The sequence below is a fragment of the Rosa rugosa genome, chromosome 6 (genome assembly GCF_958449725.1).
Source record: "Rosa rugosa chromosome 6, drRosRugo1.1, whole genome shotgun sequence".
Lineage (NCBI taxonomy): Eukaryota > Viridiplantae > Streptophyta > Magnoliopsida > Rosales > Rosaceae > Rosa > Rosa rugosa.
The window spans coordinates 22,331,333-22,351,574 of NC_084825.1; the positions used below are offsets into that span (position 1 = coordinate 22,331,333).

The 20,242-nt window shown below is 38.2% G+C and overlaps 1 protein-coding gene, 1 long non-coding RNA gene and 1 pseudogene across 3 annotated transcripts; 2 read left to right on the forward strand and 1 right to left on the reverse strand.

The window, feature by feature from the left end:
• Positions 1-900: 900 nt before the first annotated feature.
• LOC133716397 (zinc finger CCCH domain-containing protein 49-like) lies at positions 901-19,685 on the reverse strand (annotated as a pseudogene).
• LOC133717504 (uncharacterized) lies at positions 5,353-12,924 on the forward strand. Of its 2 annotated transcripts, XR_009849675.1 has the most exons (6): positions 5,353-5,717; positions 6,574-6,675; positions 6,937-7,020; positions 7,236-7,325; positions 12,103-12,157; positions 12,559-12,924. It is a non-coding gene; the product is annotated as an uncharacterized LOC133717504 (long non-coding RNA). The 2 variants fall into 2 exon arrangements; XR_009849676.1 differs by lacking the exon at positions 7,236-7,325.
• LOC133717503 (uncharacterized) lies at positions 13,207-15,658 on the forward strand. The gene is made up of 6 exons (XM_062144221.1): positions 13,207-13,275; positions 13,406-13,498; positions 13,580-13,687; positions 13,791-14,087; positions 14,246-14,717; positions 15,189-15,658. Exons 1-5 carry the CDS (start codon positions 13,225-13,227, stop codon positions 14,696-14,698), a joined length of 1,002 nt encoding a protein of 333 aa, XP_062000205.1. The 5' UTR covers positions 13,207-13,224; the 3' UTR covers positions 14,699-14,717; positions 15,189-15,658.
• Positions 19,686-20,242: the final 557 nt, after the last annotated feature.

The following is a 20,242-nucleotide window of genomic DNA, read 5'->3' on the forward strand; positions in this document are numbered from 1 at the left end:
AGATAAAAGACAGAAACATGCATTTCTTCAGTTTTGTAGCTTGAAAGTTGAGATCTTTAAATGTTTTGGCCAAGAAAAAAGCATCTGGTTGATTTCAGAATTTTTTGCAGCTTGAAAGGTGAAACTTTTACATTTTTTTGTTTTTTGTTTTTGAAGAACATACATTTACTATTGATTTCTCATGTTTCTTGATCTTGAAAGTTGAGACCTTTACATGTTTATTTTCTCTGTTTTTATTTTAGAAAAGAAAAGGAAGAAATGACGTACATGTTTGTTAGTTCACGCTCTTGTGAAAGGAGTCGAGGTCGACGTCCTCAAAAGACTCTTGGTTTGGCCTTCTATTCTTTATTTGTTCACTTGAGTGAGTAAATTCTGCTCGAAATGCATTTTATGATCAATTTTTGGTTTTGGTTATAGTCCTTTGGCAATGGAAGATGCATTAAGACGAGCTTTACAAGTAGAGTGGCAGAGGGAAATGGGTAAGGATTTACCTTTTGTTGTATTCTCATCAGTTTGTGGCTTGGTTTGGCAATGTCAATTGTTTAACTTCACTACGTACAGTTCAATTTGTGGCTAGCTTGCAATCCAGGCGTACAGAGGCAAGAAGCTGCATTGTAATGAGTTTGAGGCTTGTTTTGCATAACAAGTTTTCACCTTTATTGGGTTTATATTCCCTTGGCTAGCAAGTTTTGTCAGCTCCCATCGTTTACGATCTCAGTCTCAACGTACGCCTTCAAGTTAGAATTACTAGCCAGATACTAATTTAAAGTAAAGCTAGCATGTTAAGGTTAATTGACGTAACTAAACTACACATTCAAAATCTCTGAATTGATGTAGATATGGCTGGCTAGGCTCCTTCAACAAAAAATTCTAAATTAACGAGACATTCAAAAACTCGTTTATTGTTACACTAATTATTATTCTGATTAAAAAAAAATTATTGAAATCTGGAAGAATACATACACTCTAATTAGGATGCAACATACTTCAATTTGCCAAGATATAAAACCATCCCTTTCCCATGATAATTTGTCAAACCTACTCACCATTAAGTCCGACCAACAAGGGCACCCATTCTTTGAGGATCCATTGATGGATAAAATGTTGTTCCCCCTTGCGAAGGTGGTGGCGGCATGTAGTAGTATTGTTGTACTGCACATTGGTCTCTTAATTTAGGGCACGCCTCCTTGAGGCAACCACCCACTCCGGCTGCCTACTAGCTCCCTCATCCTGCACTCGCGGCACCTGAGGTCTACCCCATGCCAACTTCAGTCTCAAACCCTTCACCACCAGCTTATTACAAAGTTCCTCCGCAGCCTTCTCCGCACCTTCTCTCGTTACATAAGTCACAAAAGCACATCCTCTTTGCCCCACCACCCTAATCGATTCGATCTCGCCATGAACCCAAAAGCAACCCCTCAAGTCCTGCTCCGAAACTCTCCCATCAACCACACCCCCCACATACAAAGTCCGAATGCTTTCGTCCTCCGGAGGCTCCAAAGACCCCATCTCTCCGGCCTTCCACTACTACAAATCTGGGCTATGAACACCATTAGCAATGGTGTGAATTGGGCTATTGGGCACCAATCAATGGTGGGTAAAGGTCAATAGCCACCGTTCCACACACCATCTTGTGTTGGTTGTTGTTGCTGGCGTGACAAATACTCATGGGGTCACCATCATTTTTTTTGGTGCCTGATATTGTGAGTACTGTTACGTCATTGGTGACTTGCTACAATACACATGGTTGAATAGTCAACTATAGCATATCACTATAATTAACAATGGTGAGTTTGAATTTAATAGGACATTCAATATCATGCAAATAGGAATTGATATTCTCCAGTATCCCATATTGTTAATAGGACATTCACACAGCTAAATAAAAAACTAACAATATTGCAAGAAAGTAATAGATCAAGTTGTAGCAACCCAAGTATATGCTTATAATGTACATTAATTACAAAGGATCATTGTTAAATCATATGAATTTGCATTACAAGGCATCCTTACCAAAATAAACTTGACGACATAAATAAACCTGCTATGTTGATTGCAAGTAGAAACAACATCAACTTGATCACAATTCCTTCACAAAACATATGCATTTCTTTTTTGACCACATCAGGTTTCGAGATGAAAAACAGAATCTGAAAAGAGAAAACACAATCAACAATTCAACGATGTTGAAATTTAAAGCGAACCAATCAATGTACAGAAATACAAACAGCAACTTACGTTTTTGGTTCTCTTGATGGTGACCCTGCTAACACCAGTGACTTTCTTCATACCCAGCTTCAGCATTGCCTTATGGCTCTTCTTCTCACTCCTGCTTTGCTTTGAAGACTCATTTCCACCTACAACACACTCCTTAATTTAGAAGACAACATACATAATCCATTTAGCATAAATTTGTAATTGAACACCAAATTTGAAGTAAACAAATGAACCACATGTAAGGCCCCAAATTTGAAATCTTTTAGTTCAGAACAATATGGTCTTAAATGCATAATTGGCAGGAAGAGAATACAAATGAATTGTATGACATAGTTATGCTATTGGCTAATTTGTTTGTACCTAAAGCCCAGAAATACTAGATATATCAATGAAACTAAAACAACAAAATGAGAAAACACACACTGCTGAGGTAAAGATTGAAAGATTGATCCCTTTGGATTTGGCAGTTATTGAACATTATAAGAAAATATGTTCATGTTCCAGCACTAAAAGAGTGAATGACTGAATTTGCAACTATATATGTTAGGTGAAACAACTACAATAAGAGAAGGATTGATCAAAAACCCATTTATTGGTAAATTTCGAAGATTGGTTCCGCCACAAACAAGGTCAAATTGTAATGGCCGAAAACCTCAACCTAAAATCTCATTTGAAAGCAGCTGGTATCAAAAATTATGAAGGCCATACACAATCAAACCACAAATGAGGACCCAGAATCAGTTAGCAAAAACCAAGGCCACCAAACAAAACAAAAAACCAATAAGAGAGTCATCTTTGGGTTTGTCAAAAAGCTGTGAAGGCTTCAAACACTTACCCCCTACCCTTTACAATTCAACTCCGGAGATTAAACAGAACAAGCCCGGCAAGAACAATATATTGATCCATAAAACCACCAATGAAATCAAGTCTTTCAAATCCAATCATCATCATCATCCTCATTGAGCTTCTTCGTCACATCCTCCACCACGACTTCATCTTCTTCCTTGTTCTGCAACACATCCAAGTATAATTACACAAACACAAAACTCAGTACAATCAAACACACAATTCCGGGAACAACCGACGGACCTGAAGGCCATTCTTGAGGGATTTTCGGTGGACAGGACCTCTCCGACAAGCTCCTCCTTGACGACGCCCGGCGACATTTTTTTGGGGTTGGTCGGAAGTCTGGCGGTCGCAGAGAGAGCAATGGATTGAGTTTCTTCTTCCTTCACCTTCCTTGATGAGCTTCTTCTTCACTCACATTTATTTTTGATCTTCTCACCGACTCTTTCAAATCGGGTCGTCGCCGGCTTGGTGATACTCTGGATCTCTTGGATGCCTCGGCCACGAACTTGCGAGATCTGTAAAGAAGAAGAGTAGATCTGGAGAGAGAGACAGATGAGGCTGAGGGTGTACATTTATGGTTTTTTTTAAGAAGGGTGAGAGGGGAGATTTCCGGCCACCATTCAAACACAATACTGATAGTCTCCTAAAAGGTCTTACCATTTTAATTATGGCGTGCACCACAAATAATTTTTTAATGGTATTTACTTACACACTATGGTTGCTTAACTTGATTTAATGACTAAAAGAATTATAAACAATTAAACCCCACGTATGAGAGTATTAGTGACTTCCGAAACACACCAATAAATAATTATATATGGGGTCAGGACCTATTTAATATCAACAAACACTTGTTTTGTTGGGTGCTGCCACCATTCCTGCAAAAGTGGGGAAAAAATGGTATCTATAGGCCATATTTGTCGTAGTGTTCTAAGCAGCTTCAATGCCACCGGATCGTTGACCCCATGGAACCGGTCCTAGCCTTGATATTAATTTTGGTTAGACAACTCCCCAGTTATGGGCATCTCATGCCGGTAAGGACACTCCGCTCCTCTAGTGCTCTGCCCAGAGTATAAAAACTACACACATGCGCTCGGTTCCTTTGGTAATACAGCGTCATCCTCTGAAGCTTGAGAATAGTGTCACTTGTTCGTGACTTTCCGTACTCTTGTTCATACGGATCGATAATACCAGAAGGCCTAAGCCCCCTACGGTCATGTTCTCGGCGAAATACTCCCGGTTGACGTCGCTCTTGGGCAGGCCGGCCTCGTTTGGGTTGACCAGTGTTCCTGTCAGGTTTTGAGGACGTTCTGTTAGGTTTTTGTTTTTCTGTTAATAACCTACCTAAATGTTAGGGTAGTGTAGCTTGTTGTTGACTCTTTCCTTGCACATTTACCACGTTTAGTTGATAACGTGGGTTGTTCTTCTTATCTTCAAGTTAGGTCTTTTGTATAGGCTATATAGCCGATATGCATTCATGAATAAACTCAGGTTATTCTCTCAGATTTGCTACTTAGTTTGTGTTCTGCAAAATCAAGGCTTTGTAACAATCTGGTATCAGAGCCTCCTCACGAGGCCTGATCGAGAATAGAAAGGAACCGCAGTTCCCTAAAGAGAGAGAAGGAGAGAAACAGGTGAGAAGAGTGATTGAAAGATGGGAACTGAGGGATGCACCTTTGTTCAGCCCTCCATACCCAAGTTCGATGGTCATTACGACCATTGGGCTATGTTAATGGAGAACTTCCTCAGATCAAAGGAGTATTGGGCTCTCGTAGAGACAGGATATGTTGAGCCGGAGAATGGAGCAAAAGGCACACACTACAAGAAAATGACTCTTTTACCGCGCACATTTTACGGCGTGCATCAATGCATGCCGTAATAGACATACATTTACGGCGCACTTTTAAGGCATGCCGTTAATATACTTTTTGATATGGTCTTTTACGGCATGCATTAGAGGCATGCATCTAATGCATGCCGTTAATGGCTATTTTCGTTTGGTCTTTTACGGCATGCATTAATACACGCCGTTAATGTCTATTTTCGTTTGGTCTTTTACAGCATGCAAGTATGTGCGCCGTTAATGTGGTTTTTAATATGGTCTTTTACAGCCTACATTGATGTGTGCCGTAAAAGTGAAAGGCGCGAAATTTTCACCAAAATTTTATTTCCCTCCATCTTTTTCTTCTACACTTTCTAATTAATTCTATTTTTTTTCATTTCATAAAACAAAAGTTTTCTCTCTCCCTGATAGACCTCAGTTTTCCATCTCTTCCCTATCTCTTCCCCACGTCTCTTCCCACCGCTGAGTCGCCGTTCAGTGGATTTGCTCCACTGCCGAGTCGCCGGCCACCTCCCACCACCGGCCACCACGTTTTCTGCTCCTGTCATCGAGATTCCGTGGATCGATTGAGCTCCAAATTAAAGAACATTGAAGTGATCACCGCTCTCGGAGATTCGGGCCACCGGAATCCGGGTCTTGAAGTTGAAAATACCCAGAGCGCTTTCTTCCTATGTGCATGCCTTCTGCTGTTAACTGCTAACTCAGGCCTTTCTTCTTGTGCGAAACCATAGCCGGCTTCACTTTTCTCACTTCAATCCAACACTCTTAGTGAAAACCCAATTCCCAAAACTATCTGAGCACACCAAAGGTGGGATCTTTCTTCTTTTTGAATATTGTTCTCTCTGTTTGTTTTCATAAAGACCCTGAATTTTTTTTTTTTTTTTTGATGTTTATCATGTTTTCTGAGTTTGTATTTGGATACACCTTTTGCTATTGTGACTTGTTTTACTTATTGATCGTTTTGTATATGTTTGTTGTTGAGGGAAGAGAAGCATGGAGGAATCAAAAGTGTTGAATTTTGTGTTGTGCGGTTGGTTTATGAAAATGTGTGAGAATTCTGAATTCCAAACTTTGATCAAGTATTGAACTTGTTGATGGATTTGAGTTTTAGATGAAGATTTTCTTTGTCATTGTTGTCGTTGTTTTGGGTCATTGGCAAGTGCTTCCTGTATTGTTGTATGACATGTATAGATAAAGGAAGAAACTCGGTAAAGTTTCAATGTTTTGATAAGGGGATTGGAACTAAGTTTCATGTTTTTGCATAAACTGGAAATTTGATCGAGTTTGGGGGATAGTTTTCAGCAGGAAAAGAGGTGAGTGTTTGGTTTGGGTTTGTATGGGTTGTCTGAAATTGTGGTTTCACACCTTGCGTACTTTCACACCTTGCGTACTTTCACACCTTGCCTCTAAACATGCCTTAAATGGGTACTTCCAATCTCCAGAGTAAAAGGAATGTGTATAAGTCTGTTGCCGCAATCTGCTGTTTTCCATTTCTCACTAATTAAAGTTTTCCATCATATTGAGACTTAATTATAAAAATTTAAGATACTAAGAATAATTGCATGTTTAGTAAAGCAGTTAATATATCAAGACAAGATAAAATTGTTGATACAACTATAATTTCTGCTTCCCCTAATGGTGTTAATTTATCTTTTTTAATGCAGCTCTATCAGAAAGGAATTGGGGTGACCATTGTTTGTCCTGGTCCAATAGAAACATCAAATGGTACAGGTGCAGCAAGCTCAGAGAATAAAGCTTCTTCTGAGGTTAGTTTCTTACAATGATGTTGTGTGTGTATCAAATCTGTTCCTTACGATCATGCCCATGAATTTCATCTTTTTGATAACTTGGGGTGGTATCTGTAGTTTAGTGTGGCCGTGCATGTTATCTCTAGGGCATTCCTTTTCTTACCGCTTTATTGTTTTTATCCGGGGTAGTTGAGCAGTCAAAAGAGCTTTAAACATCTCTTGTAAAACATTTCTTGTTACCTTTTTGTTCATTTCTTGTTATCTTATTTGTTTTGACAGAAGCGTGTGTCATCAGAAAGGTGTGCAGAGTTGACAATAATTGCTGCCACCCATGGTCTAAAGGAAGTTTGGATATCATACCAGGTATTGTTATCTGTATTTGTTGTTTTCTTTACAATCTCACTATTTGTTTCTGCAAAATCAATTCATATTAGAGATCGATGTTTGGACTCTGGAGCTTTGAGACTGCCAATATAATTAAAGTAGTGTCTAGCTTTTGCTAGAGGTCAAGATGTACATTGGTGTGTGTTTTGGGGTGCTAAGATCTGTTTGATTTTCTGGAGCTTTTTTATTTGCAGATTAGCTGCTGCTTTGACAACTATGGTGTTCCTCAGGGACAGTTGTTTGAATTTCAAGTCCATCTGAATAGCAATAGAGTATTGATGGGGGTATTGCTTTTGTTTTTCTTTTTTTGTATCTATTTCAAATGGCAAGATATTATCACCTCTTGGCACATTGAAAGTCCTCCCCCAGCCCCCATTGACAAATATTTCTGCATCCTCCAGTGCCTATGACTCTTTCAATCGATCTATTTCAGAACTTGGTTTTATTTAACTAGTTTGGTGATCATTGCATTTGATCAAAATAGATAAATTGGATGCTGAAACCAGTTGTTCATAGTTGAGACTGGTTGGTTTATTACCTGAACTTGCATCCCATGTCTTACGACCCTGCTTCTCACTCTTGGGATGAATTTCTCGACCAATTTTATTCTTTCTTATTCCCTGAAACTTTTTGAGATCTGCCTAATACTGATGTATTATATTTCTGTGCTTTGTTTGTTGTTGATGGTTCTATGATATATACCTTTGTATCACTTGAGTGTTTACCTCCTTGTGAAGATATTTTTGCTTGCTACCAATTTTCTTTGTTTTTGCACCTCTGATGTAAGAATCTATTTGATTGCATTTATAATACCTAAATTGCAATATGTTTGGTGTCTAAATATAAGGTCAAAAGTAGCTCCAGGAAAACAAAGCTGAAAGAATATGGATAAAGAATGGGCTTATTGTAAAAGCAGGTTACATCTAAAACTAGAAACTGTAAGGTTATGATGATATAATTCATAAATGTATTGCAAACTCTTTTATGTTGTTGTTGTTGTGTGTTATTAGCAATCCTAGAGCCTTTTATGACGGAGCAAAAAAGTTTGTTAATAGCATTCATGCAAGTAAGGGGTATCCTGAAAAGATCCAGTGCCCATGTAGTAGTTGCATAAACGTATGGTCTTATCCACCTCGTACTGTATTAGATCATCTGACCTCAAATGGGATATATGAGAGTTATATTAATTGGACATTTCATGGAGATGAGCCAAGAACTACTGTACAGGAAGAAACCATAGAAAACTTTGAAAACTTGGAGACATATAGAATGTATATAGATGCACAGCTAAATGATGATTTCATGGAATCTGCACCTGAAAATATAGAATCTGATGTCACACATTTAGTAAATGAAGCAGAACTTCCTCTATATAAGGGTTGTCCTTCCACAAAAATGTTAGCAACAATTAAGTTTTTCAAGTTTAAGGCTAGATATGGTCTATCTGACAATGGTTATGATGAACTTCTTGAGATGGTTGGCAGTCTTCTACCTCCAGATAACATCCTTCCAAGTTCCTTATACTCAACAAAAAAATTACTCAAAGCATTTGATCTAGGCTATGAGAAGATTCATGCGTGTGTGAATGATTGTTGTTTATTTAGAAAGGATCAAGAGCACAAGGAAAGTTGTCCGAAATGTGGTGCCTCTCGATGGAAAGCTAATAAGCTCACCCAAAAGATTGAGAAAGGTGTTCCTGCTAAGGTCTTGAGGTACTTTCCAATTATCCCTAGATTTAGGAGAATGTTTAGGGATGCTGAGAAGGCGGAACAACTTACTTGGCATGAAACTCACAGAAGTCAGGATGGCAAAATGCGGCATCCTGTTGACTCGCTTGCATGGAAGAAGATTGATAGTAAGTGGCCTGAATTTGCAAAAGCTCCTCGTAACCTTAGACTTGGTCTTTCATCAGACGGATTTAATCCCTTTGGTGATCTTAGTTCTAGATATAGTTGCTGGCCTGTGGTTTTGGTTGCATATAACCTCCCTCCCTCTTTGTGCATGTCCAAGGAAAATTTGATGTTGACATTGCTCATCCCAGGTCCTAAGCAACCTGGGAATGACATAGATGTGTATTTAGAACCACTCATTGAAGATCTGAGAGAACTATGGATCCATGGGGTAAGTGCTTATGATGTGTTTACCAAGTCTGTATTCAATTTCAAAGCTGTATTGATGTGGACAATAAATGATTTCCCTGCTTATGGAAATCTGTCCGGATATTCAACAAAGGGAAAGAAAGCTTGTCCGGTATGTGGTGTTCAAACATCCTCCAAATGGCTGCCAAATGGACGAAAACATGTTTACATGTGCCATAGGAGATTTCTTGCACACGATCATCCATATCGGCAGAATAAGGCTTGGTTTGATGGTATTGTTGAAGATAGAGTGAGGCCTAGAAAGTTGACTGGTTCAGAAGTATTTCAGGTGGTGAAGGGTATTAAAAATAATTGGGGTAAGAACAAAGCTTGCACCAAGAAAAAGAGAAAAAAAGTTGACAAAGATGAAGGTAGAAAAAGGAAGAGAACTGAAGGTGAAAGATCAGTTGTGAATGAAGTGATTGATGATTTTGCTGATGATATTGATGGTAGCGGTGATGAGTATGATAGTGATGATCCTACAAAACTTTCAAAGAGATGGAAGAAGAAGTCAATATTCTTAGAGTTGCCATATTGGGAGGTAAAATTTATTTACTGTCATCTAATTTTCAAATAATCCTTGCTGATATTGTGCTTTTTTTATAGTGTAGTTTATGGTAGTGCTGAATAATATCTTTCTTTGTATTAATCTAACCTACCAATCCAATTTTATAAAAGAATATGGTTACTGAAATGTACTAAAATGTACTTTGAAAGGAGAGAGCAACGTCTTGTTACATAGTAGAGCAATGTACTTTGAAAGTGTTTCCAAAATATGGTTACTGTATGTTATTGGTAGAATGTTGTATATTATACATTGAAAGCTTTATTTATATTAAACTAGCAGTTTATTTTTTTTTTCTCTTTCACACAGTACATCCACCACTTATATGCTGCATATTATACATTAACAGCTTTCTTTGTATTAATTTAGTGTAATTTGCTATGTTGCAGACTTTATTATTGCGCCACAATTTGGATATGATGCATATTGAGAAAAACATTTGCGAGAGTATTATTGGAACTTTATTGAATATGAAGGGAAAGACAAAGGATAACTTAAATTCGCGCAAGGATTTAAAAGTGATGGGGATTCGAAAAAAGCTGCACCCAAAACAAGATGGTTCCAGCAAATCTAGAAGTGATAAAGCACCTTACGTGCTCTCAAAGGCAGAGAAGAAAATATTTTGTAAAAGGTTAGCAAAGTTACGATTGCCGGATGGTTATTGTTCTAACCTTGCAAATCGTGTCTCCATAAAAGACAACAAGATTATGGGTTTGAAGTCACACGATTGTCATGTTTTAGTACAACAAATTCTATCTGTCGCTTTAAAAGGACTTCTTCCAAAAGGACCAAGGATTGCTATATTCCGCTTCTGTGCGTTTTTCCATCAATTATGTCAAAGGGAGATTGACAAGAAAAAAATAGGTCTACTTGATGATGATATTGTTGAGACTCTATGCATGCTAGAAAGATTCTTTCCTCCGTCTTTCTTTGATATTATGGTTCACCTACCGATTCATCTTGCACAAGAGGCTCTTATTGGGGGTCATGTACATTATCGCTGGATGTATCCTTTTGAAAGGTGAGCTATGATTTATGTTAGTTGGTTATTGCTTTGTAGTAGATCACTGCATTATGTACAATTTATTGCTGGTCCTGTACATTATTAGCAGTAATCTTTTTTTATTTTTCTATTTTCTCTAATATTTGTTTACTTTAGGTTTATGAAGGACCTAAAAGGATATGTCAAGAATCGATCAAATCCTGAAGGGTGTATAGCAGAAAGATATTTGGCTGAAGAGATAACACATTTTTGTACTGGATATATTAAAGAAGCATCTGAAATAGGTGTTCAATCAAAACGCAATGAGGTTCTTGATGATGAAACAATATTGGAAGGGCGACCACTTGGCAAGGGAAAACAAAAAACATTAAGTTCTTCTATGTTAGAGATTGCTCATCGATTTGTGTGGACAAATACTACAGAAGTAGATCCATGGAGAGAGTAAGTTAGATTTCCATTTTGACCAGTAACTTACTATTTCTAGTTGAGTTTAGCTATACTTATTATTTCTTATACATGTTATTTTTGACCAGAATGCACAGGGAAGAACTGAAGTGTTTAGATTCGCGTCTTGAAGATAATGAAAGCCTTCTAGAAAAAAGACATATGAGTAGTTTCAGTGAATGGTTAGCAGATAAAGTTAAGTTTGGTGGTTGTAGTACTATGTCGGATATAGTGAAGTGGCTAGCTTGTCGGCCGAAACAATCTGTGGTGTCCCATTCAGGCTTCATTATTAATGGGAACCGATTTCATACAGAGACTGCTGAGAAAAGCACACAAAACAGTGGGGTGTCCGTTGAAGGCGACACAATGTGTCGACCAAGTGCAAGGGCTAATTCACATGTTCTGGATAGAGTGCCATATTATGGTGTTATAAGAGAGATAATTTTGGTAGACTATCGGAAATTTAAGGTTCCACTATTTGATTGTTATTGGGCTAACATAGGGACTGGTGTCAAAGTTGAAGATGGTTTCACATTGGTTAACCTCGACAGGGGGCATCATCAATTTGATCAAGATCCCTTTATTTTTGCATCACAAGCAAAACAAGTTTTTTATTCGAGAGAGAGTGACACGTCAAATTGGCATGTTGTACTTAGAGCACCGCCTAGAGGTTTTTTTGAGAATGATTCTGTTGATGAGATTGCTTATATGCCAGTAGATGTATCACAGCTAGACCTAGATGTCGATGATGAAGAATGTTATAGATATAATAATGAGGAAATCTATTCGGTAATTGTATGAACTGCGCATGTCATAATTCTTACATAAATTCATTCACATGATGTATTGCTGATTATTTATATAAGTGAAGAGATTCTAATTTCTTTATTTATTTATTTTTTGCTGAACAGAGTGAAGGTGACTCTGACTAACCTATTTCAACAAAGCATCAGCATAAGTTCTCAGGTAAGATCTATTTTGGTTTGTGGTTTTAGATGAGGTTGTTGTACATGTCATATAGATGTTTATAGTAGCTAAATAAATACATGTGCTTCTGTGTCAACATATAAACTGTGATAAGGAATAGTTTGACAAATTTAAGTCTTGGCATAATTACATTAGTCAAAAATTAGTGTTGTTGAAGGTGTCTAGTATTATGAAATTAAGAAATTTGGAGGGAACAGAAGCTAGTTCAATTGTTTAAGTCTTTTGGTAGCTAGAGTCGAACAATGTTAAGGTTTTGAACCTTAATTCTTGCCATATTGGTTTGCTGCACATGTGATGGAGATGCATCTTTTCCTACTTTGAATTATATTTCCTAAGTTTAAAATTTTGCTTTTTGTCTAACTTATTTGTTTGACATGTAGACTATGCCTTCTGGAGAGATCTCAAAGAAAGGTGCAAAGAGAGCCAAAATGCAAGATAAAGTTGCACATGCAGTTGATGTTTCAGCTAGGCAACAAAGGCATAATCCCATGAGAAATTCTGAAGCAAATTTGAGTTCTTCGTCTCATTTGCCAGCAGATGCAGAACCTATTTCAACTGAAGGTGAAGCTACAGAAAAGCCAAAAATACCACCTAGAGGTAAAGCAAAATTGTTGGACATTAGCAAGAAAAAGAGAAAACGTCCTATCCTGGTTGAATTCAATGAAAGAGGCCAGCCAATTGGGAAAACTGCAGCTCTATTCTCCTCATTTATTGGATGCACAGCAAGAGAGCTAATACCAATGACTGCACCGACCTGGAAATATCTTTCAGATTTGTTCAAAACTCAGATTTCGGAACACATAACAGTAAGTTTTTCCATACTAAAAAAAGAACGTTACATCGTTCCTTATATGTTCACATACTCACTCATTTCTTTTGTAGACAAGTTTCATTGTTGACGAATGCCATAAGAAACAAGTTATTCGAAGGATGATCAAGCTTTGGCGAGATAATAGATCCAATGTGATGAAAGAAGTGGAGAAGCAAGCCGAACTTGTAGGCCTACAACGTGCTGCTCCATTCTCAAACCTGATAATGTAGAATCTATGAATCAGTGGCTAGATTTTATCAAAAACAGAACTAGTCCATCATTTAAGGTGCGTTTTACCAATATTTTGTTATTAGACAAGTCTAACTCCAACATTATCTTGATAATAATAGAAAAAGTAGCTAGAATTGCCTACACTTTATGAGTTTTTAACAACTATGGTGACTTGTTTGTCATAGGAAATGTCTAAAAAATTCAAAGCAATGCGCGCAGAAAGAACCTTACTCCACAGAACTAGTAGAAAAAGCTTTGCTCGTGTTGAAGAAGAATTAGTAAGAATAATTTGGTTGTTAATTTTATATGAGTTTTGTGATATGAGATGATAAATATTATTTGTACTTACTAATTTGTAGAGGGAACAAAGTGAAATCCCAGATGCAATAACAAGGTCTGATGTTTGGATTCATGCTTACGAAGCAAAGAAGAAGGATTCAGATGTAGTGGAGGATCCAGAAATAGTGGTAAAAATACTTCTCTTCAGTTTTCATTTTTTGAGACTATTATTTTAGGTATAAGAGATGACACAAGTTTGATTATTCATGTTTCAAATTTTTTTTTTGGCAGAAACAAGTGAAAATGTATAGAGCTGACCAAGAACCTTCAGAGAAATGTTCTTTGAAAGATGATGCTGTTGCAAAAGTACTCGGTCCTGATCCACGAGGACGAGTAAGAGGTTTGGGATTTGGAGCAGTCCCTTCAAAGGCAGATTATCAAACCAGTGTTGGAAACAAAGTTGCTAAGTTAGAGAATGCTTTATTTTCTCAATCACAAGATATGCTTGCTCAATCACAAGAGATCGAACGATTGAAAGAGGTGGTTGGAACTATTTTGGCACGGACAGAGAGAGAGGGGAATAACCATGTAAGTCTTCAAGATATGGCCTGCATACACACACACACACACACACACACACACACACACACACACACACACACACACACACATATATATATATATATATATATATATATATATATATATATATATTTATTAATATTTTCTTATTGTTATAATAAAAGGGAAGTACTAGTGGTCAGCATTCTGGTAATGCGCTTTCACAACAAAAAGATAAGGAAAATACAAGTGTGAGTGTGCGGAATTCTGAAACTGGGAGAGGACAAATCAAGCTCAATAAACAGAACTTAAGTGTTCAACATTCTGTTGATGAGGGGCTGCAGACCAAAGAAAAGGAAGGTGCAAGGACCAAGGGCATTAAGAATGATCATAGTAGAGTTGAGTTATTAAATTGGTTTCAAATGGGAGAAGAGGTTGTTGCAAGTGCAAAACTTGAGTCAAAGGATCCGACTGCAATGGTCCATCACATGCCTCTGGGCCAAGAATGTTGGAAAGTTTGGGTTCTTGATGTTTTGGAGGATATAGCTTTGTATCGACCAACGAGAGAGTTTGGAACGCTAAGTATGGCTCAAGGAAGTACAATTGCATGGCCTATCAAGTACATCAAGCTAGTTTAGCTAGTATTGAAACTTTGAGGTAATTTATTCTATCATCTCTTTTTGTTGTGAGGTATTGGATAATTGAACTTGTTACTATACTGAAGCATATCATGTGTACTAACTGAAGCAGTTATGAGGAAAAATTTACAGCTGACAGCACTAAACTGAAGCATATCATGTGTACTACACTAGTTGTAGAAGAGCAAATTACTCAATGAATGTTGATCCACATTCTGGCATGGTTTGCTGTTGATTTATCTTCTTTTTCTCTTTTGGACTTTTCTTTGGCAAGTCTAAGTAGAATATGGCAGTTCTGGAATTCAAATTACATGGTTTAAATATATGAATTGCTTTCCAATTTCCTGGTTTAAAAACTCACTTACTGTCTGCGTATTAGTTTCACAACGACTCATTTTTCACTCAGTTGAGTGAGCGAGCTGTTTATTTGTATGAGTTTTTGTTTCTTAGTTTTTGTTAATCATTTATGTATCATTTGTTGTGTTTTCAGATCAATTGTATTGTGCATATCTATACACCATCCCCAACTTGTTCTATTGTATGGGATTTTATCCCTGGATGCTGATAGGAAAGGGCAAGTGCTGCTGGTTTCTTTGTCTTGATCTTAGCTATCCGTCATTTTCCACATTTGCATCAAGTTTGACCCATCTGTAGGAGCTGCTGCGATGTTTGGACTGTGGAGATTTTCTAGAGCCTTAGATTCATGTGTGGAACATATTCTTGCACTGGATGGGAGTCGGATGCAGGCAGTTCTTTAATCAACTGAATATTGCAAGTATTTGAAGCTTTGTCTAGCTTTATGGTTTGCTTTCATTGCTTTTAATCAGTTCATGAGAATGATTTAGAGCTTTTATTGAATCACTTATTTTCTAGCTTTATTATGGGTTTATTATAAGGATTGTTTGCTTTCATTTTCATTAAGTAGTATATTTTGTAATACGCTATATTCTGAACATAAGTTTAAACTCAAGTTTGTTAGAAATTGTACTTGGTCTGTAGCAGATTGGATATAAAAAGTTTGTTAAAACCTTTTCCATTATCTATGATATATATGCTGTTTCACCAGCTCTCCTTTGAGGTTAATATTATTCTTGCTCAAGTCATTTTGTTAGTTGATCATTTTTGGATTATGAGCAGCCAAGAAACCTCTTTGACACAAAGACTTTTATGGCAGGTTATGTGCGTCGTGAATGACATATAAAAATTGATAGAAAAGCTTTTTACAGCGTGCAAATTGGGCCTTAAAAATTGGGCAACTACTTCTTTTACGGCATGCAAGAGTGTGCCATAAAAACAGTCTTTTACGGCATTCATTGTAAGCCGTGAATAAGGTCTTTTACGGCATGCCCAGTGCGCCGTAAATAAGTGGTTAGAAAGTCATTTACGGCGTGCTTTCTTGACATTCACGGCGTGCAAACATCCCATAAATCAAATTGGATTATTGAGGAATGTCTTTTACGGCCTGCATGGATGCACAATTACGGCCTTCTTATGCGCGCCGTTAAAGAGGAACGTCTTTTACGGCTCCGGCATTTACAGCCTACTTTTGTGCGCCGTAAAAGGGTATTTACGGCGCACATTGTGGGCGGTAAAAGGCTGTTTTTGGCGTAGTGACAGAAACACAATGAAAGAAATTGGAGGAGTTGAAGCTTAAAGATCTCAAGGTGAAAAACTATCTCTTTCAAGCTATAGACCGCACTATTCTGGAAACAATTCTTCAGAAAGACACTTCCAAGCAAATATGAGATTCAATGAAAAAGAAATTCGAGGGAAGTGCAAGAGTCAAGCGGTCACACCTTCAAGCTCTTAGAAGGGAATTCGAAACTCTAGAGATGAAGTCCGGAGAAGCAGTAACAGAGTATTTCTCAAGGGTGATGACGGTGGCAAACAAAATGAGAGTCCATGGAGAATCAATGCAGGATGTGAAGATTGTGGAGAAGATACTTCGCACATTAACAGAGAAGTTCAACTATATTGTTTGTTCTATAGAGGAGTCAGAGGACATCGATACACTCTCTGTTGATGAGCTGCAAAGCTCTCTAATCGTGAATGAGCAGAAGTTTCGAAGAACAGCTGGAGAAGAACAGGCCTTGAAGGTGACTTTTGAAGGTGGTCGACGACGTGGACGTGGCTCATTCAGAGGCAGGGGCAGAGGAAGAGGCAGAACCGGGCTCAACTAAGCGACTGTGGAATGTTATAAATGTCACAAGCTTGGACATCTTGGGATAAAGAAGCAAACTATGCAGAGCTTGGAGAAGAAGAAGAGATGCTTCTCATGTCCTATGTTGAGATGAAAGGTGCTCGGAGGGAGGATGTGTGGTTCCTAGATTCAGGGTGCAATAACCACATGTGTGGTGACAAAACCATGTTTTGTGAGTTCAAGGAAGATTTTCGGCAGAGAGTGAAACTTGGGAATGATACAAGGATGTTGGTGATGGGGAAAGGCAATGTGAGATTGAAGGTGAATGGGATGAGTCATGTCATAACTGAAGTGTTTTTTGTACCCGACTTGAAGAACAATTTGCTAAGCATAGGGCAGTTGCAGGAGAAGGGGCTGGCTATTCTCATTCAGAATGATTTGTGTAGGATTTACCATCCTCAAAAGGGCCTCATCATTCAAACGGAGATGACTGCAAATCGAATGTTTGTGCTGCTTGCAATGACTCAACCAAATTCCACAAGACCTTCCTGCTTCAACGCTGCCACAGAAGATCTCTCACACTTGTGGCATCGTCGTTATGGACACTTAAGCCAAAAAGGCAATAGAACTCTACAAGACAAGTAGATGGTTCATGGTTTGCCGAGGTTACAAGCTTCAACAAATGTGTGCAAAGATTGCGTGATGGCCAAGCAACATCGAGAGTCATTTCCGAAGAAAAGCACTTGGAGAGCCTCACAGAAACTTCAACTAATTCACTCTGACATCTGCGGGCCTATCACTCCTACTTCCAATAGTCATAAAAGGTACATCATTACCTTCATCGATGATTATAGCCGAAGAACTTGGATTTACTTTCTCGTAGAAAAATCAGATGCATTGAGTATTTTCAAAGTTTTTAAGAGTAGTGTGGAGAAGGAAACAAGAGAATATATTAAGTGCTTACGCACTGACCGTGGGGGTGAATTCACTTCAACCGAGTTCAACAATTTCTGCAAAGAGCATGGTATTAAGAGACAGTTGACCGCGGCTTACACTCCGCAGCAAAACGGAGTGGCGGAAAGAAAAAACTGGACCATCATGAACATGGTACGTACTATGCTGTTGGAGAAGAAAGTCCCCAAGACGTTTTGGCCAGAAGCTACAAATTGGACGGTGCACATTCTGAATCGAAGCCCTACAATTGCAGTGCAAAACAAGACCCTGGAAGAGGCATGGAGTGGAGGCAAAACACTCTTCACTAAGACTAACAAAGAAGGTAATATTTTGGTTGTTAGTTTATATGTCGATGACTTAATATTTACTAGAGATAACGATGTGATGATTGATGAGTTTAAAAGGTCAATGAAGACTGAATTTGATATGAGTGATTTCGGGAAGATGAGATATTTTCTCGGTATTGAAGTTCTACAGAAGGATGATGGGATCTTTATTTGTCAAAAGAAGTATGTTCTTAATGTGCTTAAGAGGTTCGGAATGGAGGGCAGTAATGTTGTGCACAACCCCATTGTTCCAGGCTTCAAGATGGATAGAGATGAAGATGGTGTCAAAGTTGATTCAACCCACTTCAAGCAAATTGTGGGGTGCCTGATGTACCTAACATCCACACGTCTAGATTTAATGTTTGTGGTGAATTTAATCAGCAGATTTATGTCTCGGCCAACTCTACTTCATCTCCAAGCTGCAAAAAGGGTCTTGAGGTATTTGAGGGGAACTACGGGCTTTGGAATATTTTATAGAAAGTGACGGGTTGATGACTTGGTGGCGTATACTGACAGTGACTATGCCGGAGACCTTAAGGAGAGTAAAAGTACCTCCGGTTATGTGTTTATGATGAGCTCTGGTGCTGTTTCTTGGTCCTCGAGAAAACAACCCGTTGTTGCGTTGTCTACAACCGAAGCTGAGTTCGTGGCTGCAGCGGGGTGTGCATGTCATGCTGTTTGGGTACAGAGAATCCTAAAGATGTTCAATTGTTTGCAAAAGGACTGTACACTGTGTTTTGTGACAACAGCTCAACAATCAAATTGTCTAAGAACCCAGTTTTACACGGTCGCAGCAAGCACATTGACGTGCGAATTCACTTCTTAAGGGACTTCACGAAAAAAAGGAATTGTACAGATGGTGCATTGTGGGACGAATGATCAAATAGCAGACATAATGACCAAGCCACTCAAGCTTGAACTATATTTCAGAAACTGCGAGGTTTGTTGGGAGTGTGTGAAGAACCTGTCGTAAACTAATTGCTTAGTGCAGTTAGTTTAAGGGAGGGAATGTCAGGTTTTTAGGACGTTTTGTTAGGTTTTTGTTTTTCTGTTAATAACCTACCTAAATGTTAGGGTAGTGTAGCTTGTTGTTGACTCTTTCCTTGCACATTTACCACGTTTAGTTGATAACGTGGGTTGTTCTTCTTCTCTTCAAGTTAGGTCTTTTGTAGGCTATATATATAGCCGATATGCATTCATGAATAAACTGAGGTTATTCTCTAAGATTTGCTACTTAGTTTGTGTTCTGCAAAATCAAGGCTTTGTAACAGTTCCTAACCTGAACAGGCAAGATGGTTTGGAGATCTAAGACGCAAACCTGACAAACATTTTGCAACTTACTACAGGTCTGGAAAATCTCCGTCTTTTTGTAGCGGGCGTCGTTGCCGGTTTCCACCGGAAAACGGTGAAGGGACGACTGCAGGTGTAGCACTCTTTGTCAAAATCTTTACGTGACATGTGTACGTAGGGATTGTCACCAAGGCATGATTCGCAGATGATCAGGAAGTCGATCTGATCGTTCCCGGCCATCTACCTCTAGATTACTCACCAATCTACTAGGTGCCATGTAACCCTAGAAATTATCAGTAACCTCCCACATTAACACGCTTACAGTTTCTTCTATTATTTCGAGTTCAATTGGTTTGTTTTTTTCTCTTGAGGATCTGAGCTTGAGTTTAATGGGACACCTTATATAGACGGCTTAGTTTGGTGTGAGTTACTCCTTGTTTGTATAGGGATAGGAATTTGATATAAGGTGTTCGTTAGTATAGGAAATGGAGTGTTTAAGCCGGCAAAGAAGGATTTTTATCATGAAGTTATCATACATCATCTTCTGCTCCAACAAAAAGAGCAATAGATTGAATTGTATTGGGTGCTAAAGTTGACTAAAAATCTATACCTCCATCGGGATGAAGGCAGGTGTTGAAGCTTCGACTTATGGAATCGGCGTCCTCTCAAACCCTAGTAAAAGAGGGTTTTATTTTTTTCCTCTAGGATGGTCCTATTTAGACCTCCAAAATTTAATATTTGTACCTCATATAATTTTTTTAATTTTATAAATTCAATTTTGGGAAATTTTATTCACACATCCCTAAATACTTAATACACACCTCTTACTTAATA

Excerpts from the sequence above, each read along its gene's own strand:
- LOC133717503 (XM_062144221.1), top strand. The coding sequence starts at position 13,225 with ATGAATCAGTGGCTAGATTTTATCAAAAACAGAACTAGTCCATCATTT. Across the intron at positions 13,276-13,405 it reads GAACTAGTCCATCATTTAAG|GAAATGTCTAAAAAATTCAA; the intron begins GTGCGTTTTACC and ends TGTTTGTCATAG. Across the intron at positions 14,088-14,245 it reads AGAGAGAGGGGAATAACCAT|GGAAGTACTAGTGGTCAGCA; the intron begins GTAAGTCTTCAA and ends TTATAATAAAAG.